Here is a 17,480-nt window from a genome sequence, read left to right on the forward strand (position 1 = left end):
TGGGTTTAGTGTATTTAAATGGGTTTCTAAAACAATTATTCCAACTTTTTTCCAAAATAATGTTATTTGTTATTAAACTGCAATTTCATTCAAAATTTAACAACATAAATATAAAAAATTTAAGGAGGCCTGGTGGATCAGTGGTATAGCACTTGATTGGGATGTAGAAGGCTGTTGGCTCGAAACCCACCCCATTAGGTGCAGCCCCACACGTTATGCTGTGGTGACCCCTGGAGGGACAAGCCGGAACCCATTATTCTTTGTACTGGTTCCAAATGTTCTAACATGCATATACAGTATTTAAAATTTGCCCAGTTTGGTGTCTGTGTGTTTGTGGGGGTCATAGTAGTGAGTTTACTCCAGTAGCTGTTGCTTCAGCTGATATGGCAGCTCTCATGCACTATAGGATCATCCTGGATTGGTGCTATTATTTATGCAGGGACCACAAGGTAAAATGGAGAAAAAGAGGATTTACTGACTTCAAGGTGTCCTTTGCAATGGACTGTAGATCTTAAGTATGTAATTTTAATTTTATTTACACCTTTTGAAAGTGAAGAAAACGCACTTAGAGACAGTCAGCTTGTATAAAACAATTTATTAGGTTTTTTTGGTTTCGTTTTTAGAAAATTCTTTAACAAAGTTGTGATTTTCGTCTATCTTTCCATTTCAATCTCTAGAAAATTAGGTCTGCAATTACGGAAGAGAGTGAAGGAAGCAGGCAGAAATTCAGTCGAGACAATCCTGTCTAATAAATCCTATGTGTGTATATGCATTTTGTGTATAAGATGTGTTACTATACTTGTGACCACCATGAAGAAGCAGCTATTGAGCCCTCACAAGTATAACAATACAAGGCAGTATGTGTGTCAATGTGAGTCTAGGAAGACCCTGTAAATGAAAGTACAGGCAGGAATGTCACTACTTGTTGTGGTGATAAGTCTTAGGAGCACTCCAGTGTTGAACTGCATCATCTAGCGAGCCAGTGTTGCTGGATATTGATAAACTAAAAACAACTACAATGAAATTAAAACAGGGACCTGTTTGTTGCACAAGGCAGATGGGAGAAACTCAAATGTGTATTTCTTCAGAAGGCACATCCATATACTGTATATAACACTGCCCTCTGAAACAACAACAGCAGAAAAGAAAGAAAATATGTCACATTTAATATTGCACCAAGTTCATTTGTGAAATGTGATTCGGTTTATCACCATATACACCTGTCTTTAAAGCAATGTGTTCAGGAATACTAAGATTGCTGATTTGTTGTCAAGCTGATCGCACATTCTCAGAAGTGAAAAAAACCATGTGGCACTCTGCCTTTATTCCTATACTCACACATCTATACATTTTCTTTCCTGTTCCTTCCTTTCCTTCTTAAACAGTCTTACTTTCTTGAATAGACAAAATACATAATTATTTACCCAAATATCCATGGGAATGCATGGCATTCCTAATATCAGATAAAAAAGAAAAATAAAAGAATACGTTGTGATTACAAAGTTCACCAAAATGTGATTTGTTTTCTATCCCACCTCAGAAAAGCTTTAGCTACCAAAGGACTAATTAGGGCTGGTGTGATTACATTTCTTTCAAAGGGATACTTTTGAGAGATACTTTTAATGGATGATGCAGTGACGTAAAAAGCGTTGTTTAATTCAGATTCATTAAATTACATTTACATTCCAAATAACATGATATGACATGTCAACTTAATTAAAACTAAGCTTGACTGGTATTTGAACCAAACACCTGGAACTTGTGTACACCAATAAGACAAATGATCCATCTGTGAAAACCCTATTTCATGTCTCAGTCACACTTGTCAGTCATTGTACATGTTTGCAGCCAATTAGATACATCTAGAGGTTGCGAAGACTGACATAACAGAAACTGAACAAGAAGTAATTCATTTGACAGAATTTGACAGAATAATGAGCCATATTCCTCAACATCCTGCTTTTACATTTTGCTCCTTGAACGTGTCCAAAGCTTTACAGGACATTGCCATCGAAAAATCTATAAAAGAAATAGCAGTTAACATTTTTGTCAGATATTAACATTTTGCAAATATGAATCGAAAGGCTTCTAATTAAATGTGTATATGTAACACAAATGAGGATTTATTAAATTATTTAATATGGAAATCCATCTGCCCATGCCTTTTAACTGCATCGCAAATGCTTGGTGGGACTCTCTTTAGTGTGGTCATATTTGTTTCAAACAACTTGATGTGAAGCCAGCTCTGACAGCATCAAGCATGGCTTTATGCTCCTAACTGTGCTAATTACTCCCAAACTTGTAACTTGACAAAATAAAACTGGGTCTATGGCAAACAGACAATCACCATACATTAATATGCCTTGCTGACTACATGCAAAAAAGAACAATTCCCTGGCTTTTACTGTGGCCTGTGTTAAACCAATTAATTCAAATGTTTGACTCAGCCTCCCTTAAGCAAGGCAAGTCATATGATCCTCAATTGTTCTTTAGGCCAGTGTCAATTTTTAAGTACCAATTCAAGCTTGGCTTATGAGCCTTTATGAATTAAATAAAGAGGAACTGCTAATACTAATACAGAAAATTTGGGTACCTATGGATAGTCCCTGCAAATTCCTGGGTTTTAATCTGATCCAGTGTTGATAAAACACCTACATTGTGAACCGCTGTTAGTGTTATTTATACATCATGGCCCTGGGTCAATTTTGACTATCTATCCTCACATTGCTAGTTTTGGCTGTGTAAGACTGTTCAGAATGGCACATAATAACAATGTTCAGTTGAATAACAACGCATTTTCCATTACACCATGAAAACAAAAACAAAACAGAAAGCAGCAAGATCAGTGTGCTCATTCTGCACCATGTCTTCTTCGCAGACTTCCACATACAAACACAGTAAGATAAACTTGAGGCACTGTGAATATCAGATCAACAATCAGAACTCAATTCTTGTGGCTGAGTGGTTGTCATTGCTCTCTTTATCTACCCAACTATTGGTTTTAATTAAGACAATACAGAGAGAGTAGTGCTGGCCATTTGTTCACTGTATAAAAAAATAACTAAACACAATTCAAAATAGTGTTATCCTCTTCATAGTCATAATTATCAACAATTCTCTGTCAGTAAAAATGGGAAGCTGTGCATAGTGTACAGAGCAGAACAGACGGTCTCTTTGAATGCGTTGGAGCTCAGACTGGACTGGGACACAGCAGCAGCAAGGTGTGACTCCATGACTTTGACCGCCTGAGCTCATCGTTGCACAGTCCTCAGGTGCCCTTTAGTTGTGCTCAGCTATTCCAATTCGCAAAAGGCAAAGGGTCAAAAGGAGAAACAAAAGGAGTAAAAAGGACAGAGGAGATGACAGATGCTCTGTCCTCCACAGTTGTTCCAGTTTCTGTTCCTCCTCTCCCACATACCCAATCCCATTTGCTTCTCCATTGATCAATCAATGCAATCATGGAAAAGCTCTTCTGCATTTCTCTACGTGCCCGCCCCCTCGCTCTTTCTTTTGTTATGTCCAGAGAGCGGGAGGGCTCTGGAAGGTTATAGTCTCTCTATGTCCCTGTACTTCTTCCGCAGTATTGAAACCTGGTCTTTGAACAAGACTGGGTCTAGTCTCATCTGAGAATGGACCAGGGGCATGGTGCCAAACCAGCTGGCAAATTTGTTCATGCAGGTCTGACGCTGGGCAAAATGGTCTGGATCTGCCCAGCGAGATGCCCGGGAGCTCTGCGGATGGAGAGAGGTAGAGTGGGGGTTGTCAAGGAGGATGGGGAATGAAAAAACAGGAGATGAAAGAAGAGGGGGGATGAGGAAGGCAGAAAGACAGTAATGTTCAGAGAGGGAAAGATGCAGGCAGTGAAATAAAATGAGACCAACAATATGGTTAAAAATAATCCATCATCAACTACCTTTTACCTTTCAGAGGCGATTGAAATTATTCATGAGTGTCTCCCCATTAAAGCCCATAAACAAAATGTAGACATGATCGATGTTCTGATTTTTCCATTTACAGTGAACATTATTAGGTTTTAAGTGCTATAGTGCATATAAAAGCCACTGACCTCTACAACATTGGGAGAAAGACAAGTCTGTGTCTGTTCAACAATGTGCATTGTTGGGATAAGTAATTTATGACATGACGTACGCCTTTACAGTTCATAGGTGCTGACAAATTTAAAAGGGATGCTACCAGTGTTTGTAAAAAAGACATTGCTATTAATGATATAGCTAGGTTATAGATTTATAACCTGTAAAATACTGATTTTGGAATAACAACATTACTTGCCTGAATGCCTGAATAATTCATATACGAATATTTCTGCCTTTCTACCTTTACAGTTTTACTGCATAAATATACTGCCCCACCTGCACCATCATGGTCTCCTTGTACTGTTTCTTCTGGGTTACTTTGATGGGTGGTAGTTTAGAGACAGATGACACCAGAAAATTCATCAGAATGTCCTCGCAGTTTGACATCTGGTCAACCATAGTCTTCAGACTGTCTGGAAGGTAGGTGGTGTACAAGTAGTGGTAATATCTAAGGGAAACGAGCGAGAAAGAATGATGATGCAAAAAATGGAAAAGCTCTGAATTGTGTTAGCATTGACCGCAAGGGAAACAGAAATACAACAAAAATGAGTAAAGAGTTAGTACTTATGATAGATGGCAGCCCCAGTCAGCACCATGGAGTAGTCATTGGTCCATTTGGAAGTGTAGCCCCACCGCTCCTTGTTGCTGTCCCAGAAGTGACTGCGAGCTGGGTAACCGACAATGCGATCTGGGAAACTCTGCCACACTGTGAAGGCAAAGTCAACCTGCACCAGGATCAGAGAGAAACCAAGACAAAGAGAGAGAGTATTGGAGGTCAGGAATGAGGATTCTGTATATTCTTATCTCGTTTGAGTCAAGAAGGTATGTAGATACACAAGTAGTTAATATACTACCGAAGTTGTGCAAAGTTTGCTCTAGATCTCAAGTTGCAATAAATGTTATAGATGTCTTAAAGACTTACCTCTGTGGTCGAGAGCACGGTGTCTTCATCCAGACTGAGCACAGCATCAGTGGGGATGGTGTCATAGGGCAGAAAGCGACTGCTTATCACCTGGTTTCATTTGAAGAAACACAGATACACCAGCATAATTTGACTAGTTGCTTAAAGGCAATAAACAGATTCCCCATGCAGCTCAATAAGAACAATTCATAGACAAGGCCATATGAGCACATGCAAGATACAGCTTCCTGAAAAGCACCACTACCAGTTCCTTAATGTCTATTTGTGCTACAAAGTCATTTCGTCTACCTGTGTTAATAGCAGAGGTAGCCAAATACTTCCAATGCCAATGACAGCAGAAAGGCAGCTTTTTGCTAATGAGCTAAAACCACAGATATAAATCTACAAGCAGAGGAGTCTGTTTTGCTTCCCAATGAGCTCTGCAGCCTCCGCTTTTTGGCATACATCCATGCAAATTTCTCTGTATAACAAGTGCCTATAAGGTGGTTTCCAATTTTAGAACTATGAGCACAATGATGTAAATGCTACTTTCAATTGAAATTTAATGTCTGGGTTTCTCCCTGACAGCAACAGCTTTGTTAGCATCATTAACATTTAATTCACAGGGTCTGGGCTAACATAAGTTAAAAAAAATGCAAGCATGTCAGCGCTGCAATCACTGACAAGCCGATATATACTGCATGTTAGTCACATCGTGGAAAAACATGAGGGTTCTGAGCTTTATAGTCCCCAGCTCTCCTTTGTCCTCCTGTAACAGATTTTTGACTTATCTGGTAAAAGCTCCTTTACTGTTTTCAACAGTTAGTAAATGTACAGTAGGATTACGAGATGGGCAGATTTTGGATGATGTAAGCATTCTCATCTTCCTCATCATAGTTTCAGTTAAGGAACCTGTGGCTAAGGAATGGAACAGTTTGCCCACAAATGACATGGTCCGTACTTCGACCCCCAGCTCATCCCGCCTCCACACTAAAGACTCATCGGTGTTTGAGTGTGTGTGAAAGGGTTAATGAAAGGCCAACTGTAAAGGGTTTTGTCTGGCAAGGTAAAGAAGTGCAGTCCATTTACTGCATTTCCATCTATTATTGTATTTAGTCATCTATGTTAAGATAAAGAGATTGTGGCTTTAAACTATGAAAGAGCAGTTTTGTATTAAAAGTTTTCCAAATTTAATTTAATTAATGTAAAAAAAAAAAAAAAAGCTTTAATGTCTGAAATATTTTGAATTAAAATAAACCAGAGACATAACAGAATTCAATGCCTGATCTGAGAATATAAAACCATTCACCAACCACTGGAAAGAAAAGCAAAATAGTGGTATTTAAGGTATTTAGAGCTAGGTCAGATACAGCTGGATACACTTGCGAGCTGCCTGCTGATTTACATTTTAAAACTGCAAATGAACTCAACCTCAGCTGCCAATGCTGAAAGTGAAATGAATACAGTAAAATGGAGTTATGAGAAAAGATCAGGCTTACCTTGCTTTCCCCTTCAAAAACAATGACAGGGACTAAGGTGGCAGGCCAGCGATGCTTGGCAGGAAGAGGCTTGTCACAGTTCCACAGAACTATGACCTGCACAACAGAAGGTTAGGCTAAGTCATCTTTTGGAGGTATGCATGATCAGACAGAAGCACAACATTTTAAAACAGACCACAAAAAATATATATTTTGTTAAATCCCTATTTATGTAGAAAAAAACAACTGCCTCATGTTACTGCAGAACTATGTTCAGTGTCACAGTGCTCACAGTTACATGATTCCAATCCAGGTAAACTGAATTTAAATTGTGTTAATTAAAAAAAAGGAGCCAAAATCACATGAAAAAAGAATGTTTTGTTTAACACATTAAAACCACTGCCTAACACCATAACAAATGAACCTTATAATTAAAACACTAATTACTATACACCCACCACAGTTCTGGTTTGTATTTTAAACAGCTTTACGTGTATGAATTTAGTCAGAAACAACAGTCATTATTTGCTGTTTTGATGTTTTACAGCCGAACACCTGTTCAATACCTTTCTCTTTTTCTAGGTGTACAATAGTTAGATTTTCTTTATATACACAGGATGCATTAGTATAACATAGTACAAAGGCATACCATGAGTGTTAGTGTGAATCTGTTGTGGCAGGGAGGTTTACAAATTATTTGGACACCACCCCCTCCTCTTTGGCACAAATTCAAAAGCAGTTTGAAGCCAAAAGCAGTGATAAACACGAGAAATTAAAATGAGAGACAAATATGGACTTTTACACCACTGAGGCAACTCTGCACACTTCCCACAATCTTACAACACTTTGCATCAATTTTATGATTGGGTAAATAATGTCCATATATTCAAATTCTGTGGAAAATCACCTAGTAACCACTGTGGATTAGGTCAATCTGAGGTAAGTAATGTCCTGTCCTATATGTTGAGGTTTGATTTACCTGAGCACAGTACTGAGATTTGGCCACGGCCACAAGCAGCTTCATGACTGGCTGAGACTGGGAGACCAGTGGGGTCACCACATGAATGATCGCTGTAAATTTGGGGTTTGGCTTGACACCTGGATCAAAAATCAAAGCAAACAAAATGAGCAATTATATCTGTCAAGATTTCCAGCACATGAATGACCTTCTGAATAAACTTCGTTTTTTTGCATTTCCCTTAACATCATTCTGATAGTAATCAGCATGTAAGTAAGAATCCCAGTACAGACTTAGAGGCATTTCAATTAAATGCTTCACTGCTATGATTTCTGAGCCAAACAGTCCAGAACTGCTGAGCAGAGAGCAGGAGTGTGCAGTAACATCATATGACAGATTTGAGTACCTCTTCATGTGTGCTTGTTTACCTCAAGATGTGTTTACTTGACATACACTGCACCTGAACAGGTCTAATTAGGCTTGGAAAGGAAAAGGTGCCAGTTAACCAAATCCCAAAGTCAACAAGTTCCATATCTGGCCAATTAATAAAGCACACAGAACCTGGCAACATGGCAGGTCTAATTGGTGAGCTTCTCTGACAAAGCGTGAATTAATAAGGATATATTGCATAGCTTGAATTAATGTCACTGATTCACATATCAGTTTATGAGTATTTAGCAGCTGCTACACATCAGCTTGTGTTCTAATGAAAATCAAATGCAATTTGGTTGCTTGGATACTGCATACAAAATAATTAACTTACCCAGCTCGGCATAAAAGAAGGGGAAATCTCCCAGGTAGGTAGAGTACTGAGGCTGGATGAAAAGGCCTCCTGGCAGACTGTTCCACATCAGGTTGCTCCTTGAGGTGTGCTGCAGTACCCGGTCCTGGATGATCTGCAGAAAGAGGACAGCAGCTAAAGATCTGAATATGTTTCCTGTCAGCTGATCTATCAGATGCTACTAACACATCACTGTTCCCGTGTGACTTGCATAACTAAAATGTGCTTCATGCCAAGATCTTCCATGTCCATTTATTCATATCTGAATGATATTATGGCAGTGTCAAACATTGTGTCACTTTAAAATATCCAATCTCACAGAGTAAAAATGAGTGGTTACATCATTAACTATTCTAATATAATTTCATAGTTTTCCTCTTAAAAGCTAATTTTTGGTTGTGATTTGTTATGATCATTCACCAATCTTTTTTAAATTAATTAATATCCCTGACAACAAAATTAATAACACTACTAACATATTAACAAAACATATTTGAAATTAAATGAATGAGACTTTTTACCATCACATACATGTTTTCTCCTTGACATGTGTAATGTGTGTTCCTATCAAGTCCCAAAAAATCATCATACATGTTATCATATTAACTAAGGCAACAACAGTAGCTGTTTTACCTCTTCTATTAGTTAAAAACAAACTTTAACAATAATGATAATGAATTTGCTTTAATTTGATGTGGTGCGACATGTATCACCCTTATTGACAATTTATGACTATAAGGTTTTACTTTGGCTTGGTTTAGGTGGCGGGCATTGCTTCATTAGATAATTTTCGGCCTCTCATTAATAGTAACATCAAATCAGTAAGCTTTTTCCAAACAAAGTGGGTTTGAACCAGCTGTATACCTATTTCACAGACAATTGTTTAGCAGGTTTTAGAGATGCACAGTATCAGCTGTTTCCCACTCGACTGAAGCTCTAACAAGACTCCTACACAGTGAGAAGAATCCCTGATAAAATATTAAGCATTCTCTGGAGTTACACCGGAGCTATGGAACAGAGTACATCCTGTTTACTTCTTAAAGGATATTGTTGTAATAAACAGATTCTTGAGGTGCAACTTCACATTTTCACAGCAACAAGTCTAGAATGGTGGCTTACTAATGGAGAACATTTAAAGACAAAACCTCTACCACTTTTGTACTATGGCATGTGTTGGAACAGGGTTAAGATACACAGAGAGTAAACAGATCGAAGATCAGCTTCTCAGGCGGTAACTCTACCCTGCTGACAGAGAAATCCCAACTCTGCATTCTAGCACCATGACTTCCTACCTCATGGGATGTGGCCTTTGTTACACGAAGGGTGGCAACGAATGGTGTAAACTGAACTTGGCAATAACGTTTAAGTGTAGTACAACTTAAATTAAGTAGTACATTTTTTATTTAATACATTAAAAATAAAACAATAATGTCTAGGTGCTGTGTTACACCATGAATAATCCTGCCTTACTAACAGCCATCCTTACACATCCTGTCCTTTCCCGTTTTGGTCTCTTAACTGTTTTTTCTCCCTCTCATCTTTGCTAATTTGTAATTCTAGTCCAAGCACAGTATGACAGTCTGGTACTCGCTAGGAAGAATACAGATAAATGGACTCTGACAGGAACAAAATACTGACTTGATTGATAGCCAAGCAACAGCAAGAACCAGCCTCAAAAACATGACAGCAGCATTTAAAAAAAACACATCTTGTCTCTTGGTTTTCTGTGGTTTTACTGTGGGTATTACATCTGCAACAACTATTACCACTTTCTAGTACTACCTTTCTCATACCACACACAAAAAAAGCTGTCTTTCATTTCCGATTTACATGGTATGAGGGTAAGAATACTGATAAACACATTGGTGACTACATGAGCATATTGTGAATTTCTTCTTCGTTATTCTAATGGATTTTCTGTTTTTCAAATGAATGAAATGAAAAACAAATGAAAAACCTGCAATTTCTATGTTTGTAAATGAACATGTGTGTGTACCTCCAGTGTGGTCACTACTATTTTCTCCACAGAGTTGAAATAAGCCTCCCATAAGAACTGGGTCTGCTGTCTCAGGGACAGAATCTTATCCTGGTGGATGGAGCGCACTGTTGAGGGGATCTGGGACAGAAGTAAACATATGTTAACATAGTTAATTTAGCTCAGCCACAAAAACTGCACACTGTCATTTACTGAAAATTCAATGTACAATAACTGCAAGATGTAGGAAGTAAGTCTCAGCTGTTACATACAGTAAATCTGAAGCAGTTATCAACACGTGTAAGGAAGGCACATAAAACATGTCCTTAAGTACAACAGAATGTATTAATGTTGATTTCAGTGACACACATCCATATTTATTACTTTGCATGAGTTATCTTACAAAAATGTAGACTGGAATAGGAAACAAAGAAAACCTGCACACTGCCGCTTTCATACCAACCCTGTATAAAATAAGACCCAATTAAAAAGTTCTGTGGTTAAAAAAGATGCCATGCTCCAAAAATGATTGACAATGCGCAGTGTGCAGTTCAGTGTTCAAGTGTTGACAAAACTCTAGAATAAATCAACTTTAGATCAGTTTCTCAGCTTCTACCGTAGTATTAGAAGCTGTACCAACCTGTAATAGCAGCCTTTCATCCCCAATCACTGCGGCTGTATTCCAGTCGATGATCTCTGAGAAGGGAAGCTCCCAGCCATTACTCAGCATTACAGGCACGCAAGCTGCCTGTAGGAGTAACACACAACATCACGCACACAAAACACACTGTTGGTTAATGAGATCATCTGTTTAAAAGAGCTCAGCTGTGTAAACTGTGTTTCCCACAGTATGGAAATAATGCTAACACACACCTACAACAAATTCTGTATATAAATATAATGAAGCAGTGGTCTGCAGAAGTCAGTTGGGACTAAATATGGCTTTAGTCTTAGAATACTTCTATTCCAAGGGTAGATACAAACAGACATTACCATCTGTGTTACCTTGCTGACTAACTCGTACAGAGACTAGGTGGTGCATACTCATAAAGTATCTTTATACTCAGTAGAAAATACGATATATATCAAAACATAAATAAACATTAAAACAGTGCGTATGTTAGATTAATGAAAAAGCATTGTGTGCATCCATGTTGGTGTGTATGACTTATGAATTTGTTCACCCATTTGCTCCTATGCAAATGCATGTGGCAGCCAGTGTTGCAACTTAAAATCTGTCTTTGTTTGCAACAGTTGGACAGTATTTGCAGCATCCTGCACTACAGTGGCTGGCCCTATAATCTGCTAAGCAGGGTACCATTCACTGATTGGCCTTGGTCACTACACATGCACACGCAAGTCCAGGCACAAATATTTCCTGCATCAGAGTGCTGCAGCACTTGTCTAATCTCCTCTGTGTCGTTAGCAAAGACAGCAATCTGCTGAAATGCTGCCATGCTATCTGCCGTCACAGAGCAATCAGTTAATCTTGCTCGGTCCTCTCCCAACTCACAACGTTACACACACACACACACACACACACACACACACACACACACACACACACACACACACACACACACACACAATAAACCTCTTTGCCATAAATCTTTACCAAACACACACGGAGAAATCTCCGTGTAACTCTAGCCCTTCTTATGGATGATACCTAGAGGAATGCACTTTACACATCTGCCAAATCAGTCAACTCAGATTCAATAATTTGAAAGCTGTCTTCAATCCCCTCCAACCTCCCAAGTATTCGCCTGCCTTCCTCAGCATTTGTGCTCCTGCACGAGAGTGCGAGTGGACAGACACATTAATAATTTCATGTTGTGGTTCAGCAATACCCTCTAGTAAACCTCTAATTTCTACCCCAACTGCAGCTGCACTGCTCCCTCTTCTTGTGCTGACCTGTTTACCAGTCCACTTGTTTGGCCTGATCTTTTCCTCTTAATCCCTAGTGGAGCAATTATCTTCCTATTCCAGTCAATACAGTCACTGCCTATCATCTACAGAAAACTCAACAGTCATAATTCTTAATCTCCTCAAAAACATCTATCTTCTCGCACTACTTCTCTGCTGATTTCTCCAGCACTATTGCTTACAACACCTGACACAAACATAACTCACACTAAAGAAAAACAAAATCATGACTTAATTTGCTTTTGATTATTGATGACATATATATTGACATTTTTCCAATGTTGCACTGGAGGAGAAGCACATTCAAACATTTTAAATGTGACTGCATGCAGAGACCAACCATTTTCTCATATGTATTCAATAAAAAACAAGAATATTTTTCCATGTGCACATGTTCTCAAATAACAGGTTGTATCAAGGCAAAAATGAATTCACAATTCCCTTTCAACTTTTCTTTGGTAATGTAAAATGTAATAATGCACGTCAAATTACAGTACATATTACATTATGTAAAGATAACTGTTCTCCTTGTCAAATATGTACCTGCATAATGCCACATGAAGCCATTTTGAAGCCAGGCACATTTAATAAATGGATGGATCAGTCACCTACATTGCTTCCCTATTCATAAACTGCACTGTAAAAAAACAAGATACAATTTACATATGTCTAGTACCTTTACTACAAAAGGCTCTTCTTAGAGCTATTGGGGGGAAACCAACCAACATAATCCTTAAGTGAAACTGAAACAACAAGAGGTTTTTATTTTTTCTACAACTATGGTTATACAAGGCTAGACCTTGTATAAAAATGCTGCAGTGCTATACAGACTTAAAAAAGGCAAATGGAACTATAGACAAACATGCAACATTTTTCACTGTCATTATTTATTCAACAAAAATGTTGCCAAAAACATGTGGGCAATACTAAGTAGTTCCCACAGTTCAACAGCTTGTAAATCCACCATCAGCAGCAATAATGTAAAGTAATCACTTCCTCTATGATTTTATTAGTCTCTCACATCATTGTGGTGGAATTGTGGCCCATTCAGATCTTGCTTCAGATCATTCAGGTTTTTAGACATTTGCTTATGCACAGTTCTGTTAAGGTCCCACCACAGCATTTAAATTGTGTATAACACCATTTAAACACCTTTATTCTTTTATTTTTCAGCCATTCTGATGTAGATTTCCCTGATGTGTTTTGCATCATTGTCCTGTTGCATGATCTCACATTTGTCTCTAAAAAGTTCTGGGACAGAGGGGAGTTCATGGTCGACTCAATGACGGTTTGATGCCCAGGTCCTGTTGCTGCAAAACAAGTCCAAGTGAGTAACCCTTCCACCAGCACGCTTGGCAGCGAACATAAGGTGCTTTTGCTGAAATGCTGTGTTTGGTTTTCACCAAACATGGTGCTGGGCATCAAGCCCAAAGTATTTCACTTTGGTCTCATCTGTCCAAAGCACATTGTTTCAAAAGTTTTGTGGTTTGTTCAGATGGAGTTTGGAATCTCAGTCATGCTTTCATTTTCTTTTTAGACAGAGGAGGCTTTCTCCTGGGAACCCTTCCAAACAAACCATACCTGTTCAGTGTTTTTGTGCTCTGTGAGGCTTGTAGGGTCTCAGATGTAACTGTTGGGTTTTTTGTATTTCTCTAAGCATTGCTCACTCTTCTATGGGGTGTGTGTAAGTGTGTGTTGGGACGTCCACTCCTGGGAAGGCTGGGAACGGTCTTGAATGCTTTCCACATGTGAATAATATTTCGCTGAACTCCAAATTATTTGGAAATGGTTTTATAACCCTTACCAGATAAATGTGCAGCAACAACGGCTTCTCAAGGACCATTGCTTATATCTTTCTCTCTTGGCATTGTGGTAACACACAACTGAAAGCTTCAAACCAGCAAACTGACAAAACGTCTGCTTTCATACAGGTCTGAAAACCTGGTGATGATCAATTAATCAAAGACTGACGATAAGCAGCAACTTCCCGTCTTAAATCTGATGAAAGCACTAAGAGCATCCCTAGCACATGTTTTTTATTTTCTTCCTTTTTGGATTTATTTTTGATAAATAAATAATGGCACGGTGAAAAAAGTTATGTTGTATTTACTAATACTAAGACCCACTACAATAAGATGACTTCTATGTTTTTACACACAAACACATAGGATTAAAAGAGGGGTTACTAACTTTAAACACAACTTTATGTAATTCAGCCTTGGCGGTTTAGAAACATCCAAATCTCTGAATCAAACTCACAGTGTTGCAGATAAGACTGTCTTTGGTTCAGGTTTGATAACAACTCTGGCTAGCAACAGTGAGATATGTGTATTTGTGTCACTGACCTGCAAAGCCTCTAAGAAGCGAAAGGAGCCCAGCCGCCGTCCTCGAGGTACCAGGCAGAAAGTAGAGTTGTACAGCATTTCTCTGTAGTCATACCTGCAGGATGACAGCAAACAGAAGATAACATCAGCAACTAAGTCGATCAACATATTAACATAATTTGTCTTCATAAACAGGAATCCAAAACACACACCAGAACATTGACATTCTATGAGTGCACTGGGACATCTATTTTTTAGCCCCTACAAAGCCTACAACTATGATGACATCTCATTAGAAAATGTAAGTAACATGTCTAGGCTTTCTAAAACAGTTTCAGTGCAGCTGCAGGAAACAGAGCAAATAGAGTCACCTCTTAAAAAGTACCTGGGAGCACAAATCCCATATTTTAATTTTGACTCCCCTTTCTTCTCTTCTCTCCAACCATCTTTGAACTCCTTGCCCTCTCACCTGCACATCTCAACATCCGTTGTTTCTTCCTTCCTACCTCAATCCAATCTAAGCCTCAGTCAGCACTTGCTTGGATTAAGGAGCTGCTTGAAATTCCTTCAGTGTCAAAACACGTGCGCAGGTAGAAAGTGTGTCTGAAGTGTGCATTTGTGTGTTTTGCATTAGCCTGGGTTTTATGAGATAGCACTAAAAGTGTACAAATTTTATTTCTTGCATATTATTTGTAAATCAGCATTTATGCAAATCTGTGCTCGTTTGTAATGTAAAGGTCAGTGAACATTTGTGTGCAGATATTGTGTGTATAGGGCTCCTTTTCTATCCTTTCAATTTTCCTTCTGTATGATGTCTTGGTAAATTAATCAGACCGTTTCACATTTTGCACAATAAATTCCTGTTTTAAGGCAAGACAGCTTGACATTCATGGACTAAGTTTAGGAACGGGTGACAGATAGTAGAAAAGCAGACTGATCAATGAAAATAAGGATTACGCTGTAACACTTATTCTTTATTTGAGGAAAGCAATTAATCGATACATACAGCAGACACACAACACGGCCAATTAGTTTTACACTTAATTGGTTTACACATAGGAATTTAGAAAACAATGACCGAGCTAAATACAGTAGATTATACTGATGCCAAATAATTTCTGAGCCAACTCACATATTTATTTTACTAATGCTTTTCAGTAATCTTTCATTTATTAATTAAATGCCATCTTTACCACATATTTCCATGTTCCACACTGAGATCTGCTGATTTTTGTTTTTTTGCTAATGAAAACTTGCCAAATGTCAAGCAAATGATTTTGGAAACCATCTGCTAACAAGTGTCAGCAAAGACACAGAATGCCAGGCCAGCTGGATAACAACTTCTCAAAAGCATTTAGAGGACAGCAAATAGACATGATTGGACTGAATGAAATAATGATGATGCTCTAAAATAGCACTTGAAATGTTGTTTGTGTAGTGCTGTTGGATCAAAGAGACTAACCAAGCAAGAGAGTTTACATGAGCGTTGACAAATTTTACTTCACTAGTGGTTTGGCAGGGCTCGCTGATTTTTTTGTTGTATTTGAGGTAAAAGCGATGAAAGCACAAGCAGTAGTAGACGGATAAAGGTTTGTCTGTCTTACTGTAACCATCTCCACAGTCTGTGGATCGCTCTGGTTTATAAGTAGTAATCTTTTTTAGGGTGATGTTTGCTTCATTTGCTTCCTAAAGGAAAACCAAGCCCACAAGACTTGGGCTGACCTGAGAGGACTCGCAAAGTTTTTTACATTTACATTTAGCAGATGCTTTTATCCAAAGCAATTTACAAGTGAGGTACAATGCAGCAAAAATCTAAGTCAAAATCATCAAAGCAAATTCCTATCACAAAAGTGTTTACATTTCATGAGATGCAAGTACAAGAAAGAGCCTAAAGGAAGTGTTTTTAATTTAAATAGATTTAAGTGCATAGGTTTTTGGTAGAGGTCATAGATATGTTTCCTGCTGGTGAATAAGCATACACACAAATTCACCATATTCTCTTATATTGCAATTCTCTGCATGGTCTAATACTTGATGTTCACCTTACTGGACTGTTTCTACTAAGCACCAAAAGTTCTATTAGTCAAGGGCCACAAATGAGCGCGATGTAAAATATAAACTTTAATGTTCAATCTACTTTGGTGATTATGTAACATTTATCCAGATAATCCAGCTTTAGAGCACACATACAATTAAGACCCACTACAGTGAGTCCACAGCTGATCCATAGCCACAAAAACTGTTACAGTTAAGCTTAATACCATTTATTATGACACACTATCTACATAAAAATCAGTTATCAATACAAGCTATAGTATTAACTTGCAGTATTGTAGACCTATACAAAAAAGTATCAGCCAATATCTGAAATTGCTCAGTGTAAATCTCACATGTATCACATTTCTTCTTACTGCAAACTCAGAGAAGACCAGATGTTCCTCTCCCTGCATACCTCAATTTTTCTCTGCTTTTCCAGATGGCTGCCCATGGGGAGGAAGATGCTCACAGTACGCTACTGCATGTCAGTAAAGACATTAAGGATGAGTATTGAACCTAACTCCTGTCAAGTGTGTGCATTATCTGCTTTACTTTTCCCACATGGTCCCAGATGGCCATGCTCAACAAACTAGAGACATGAGAGATGTCGTGTAGCTAGCAGTTAGTCATATCCTGTACCTCACAGAAATGTCAGCAATTAACTCAGCATGATAAGAGGTAAATCCTGCCTTGTCCCATATTTGCAGTGCTTCAATGTGCAGATGGCTTCTGGTGAGCAGTGCAATCACACAGTAGCAGATTGATCAGTACTGAAAAATAGCACCCTTGACTCAATGAGCTTCAGCCTTTTTTTGCACACCTCCCTTTTATGATAACAAAATCCAAAAATACATGTGAAACTACACAGTCTGCTAATTGATTCTGTTATTACTCCTGTTTGCAATGACAGCACTGTAATACCCAGGACTTTCCTGAGCATACAAAAATCTTGTGTTAGCATGCATTTTCACCACAATTTTAAGCTTAAAATAATACAAAAGGAGTA

At 38.3% G+C, this 17,480-nt stretch overlaps 1 protein-coding gene across 1 annotated transcript in view; it reads right to left on the reverse strand.

Annotated features, from left to right (window-relative positions):
* Positions 1-1,601: 1,601 nt before the first annotated feature.
* The window catches only part of LOC137130530 (exostosin-1b-like), a 36,672-nt gene continuing 20,793 nt past the window's right edge, over positions 1,602-17,480 (reverse strand). Inside the window, exons 2-11 of the mRNA XM_067510817.1 lie at positions 14,459-14,552; positions 10,828-10,935; positions 10,209-10,328; positions 8,195-8,327; positions 7,453-7,571; positions 6,495-6,590; positions 5,017-5,106; positions 4,659-4,819; positions 4,371-4,542; positions 1,602-3,731 (exon numbers count right to left, since the gene is read on the reverse strand). Of these exons, the coding sequence (XP_067366918.1) occupies positions 3,546-3,731; positions 4,371-4,542; positions 4,659-4,819; positions 5,017-5,106; positions 6,495-6,590; positions 7,453-7,571; positions 8,195-8,327; positions 10,209-10,328; positions 10,828-10,935; positions 14,459-14,552 (1,279 nt within the window). The 3' untranslated portion in view covers positions 1,602-3,545. The remainder of the gene's footprint in view (positions 3,732-4,370; positions 4,543-4,658; positions 4,820-5,016; positions 5,107-6,494; positions 6,591-7,452; positions 7,572-8,194; positions 8,328-10,208; positions 10,329-10,827; positions 10,936-14,458; positions 14,553-17,480) is intronic.

The sequence above is a fragment of the Channa argus genome, chromosome 7 (genome assembly GCF_033026475.1).
Source record: "Channa argus isolate prfri chromosome 7, Channa argus male v1.0, whole genome shotgun sequence".
In the NCBI taxonomy this organism is placed as follows: domain Eukaryota; kingdom Metazoa; phylum Chordata; class Actinopteri; order Anabantiformes; family Channidae; genus Channa; species Channa argus.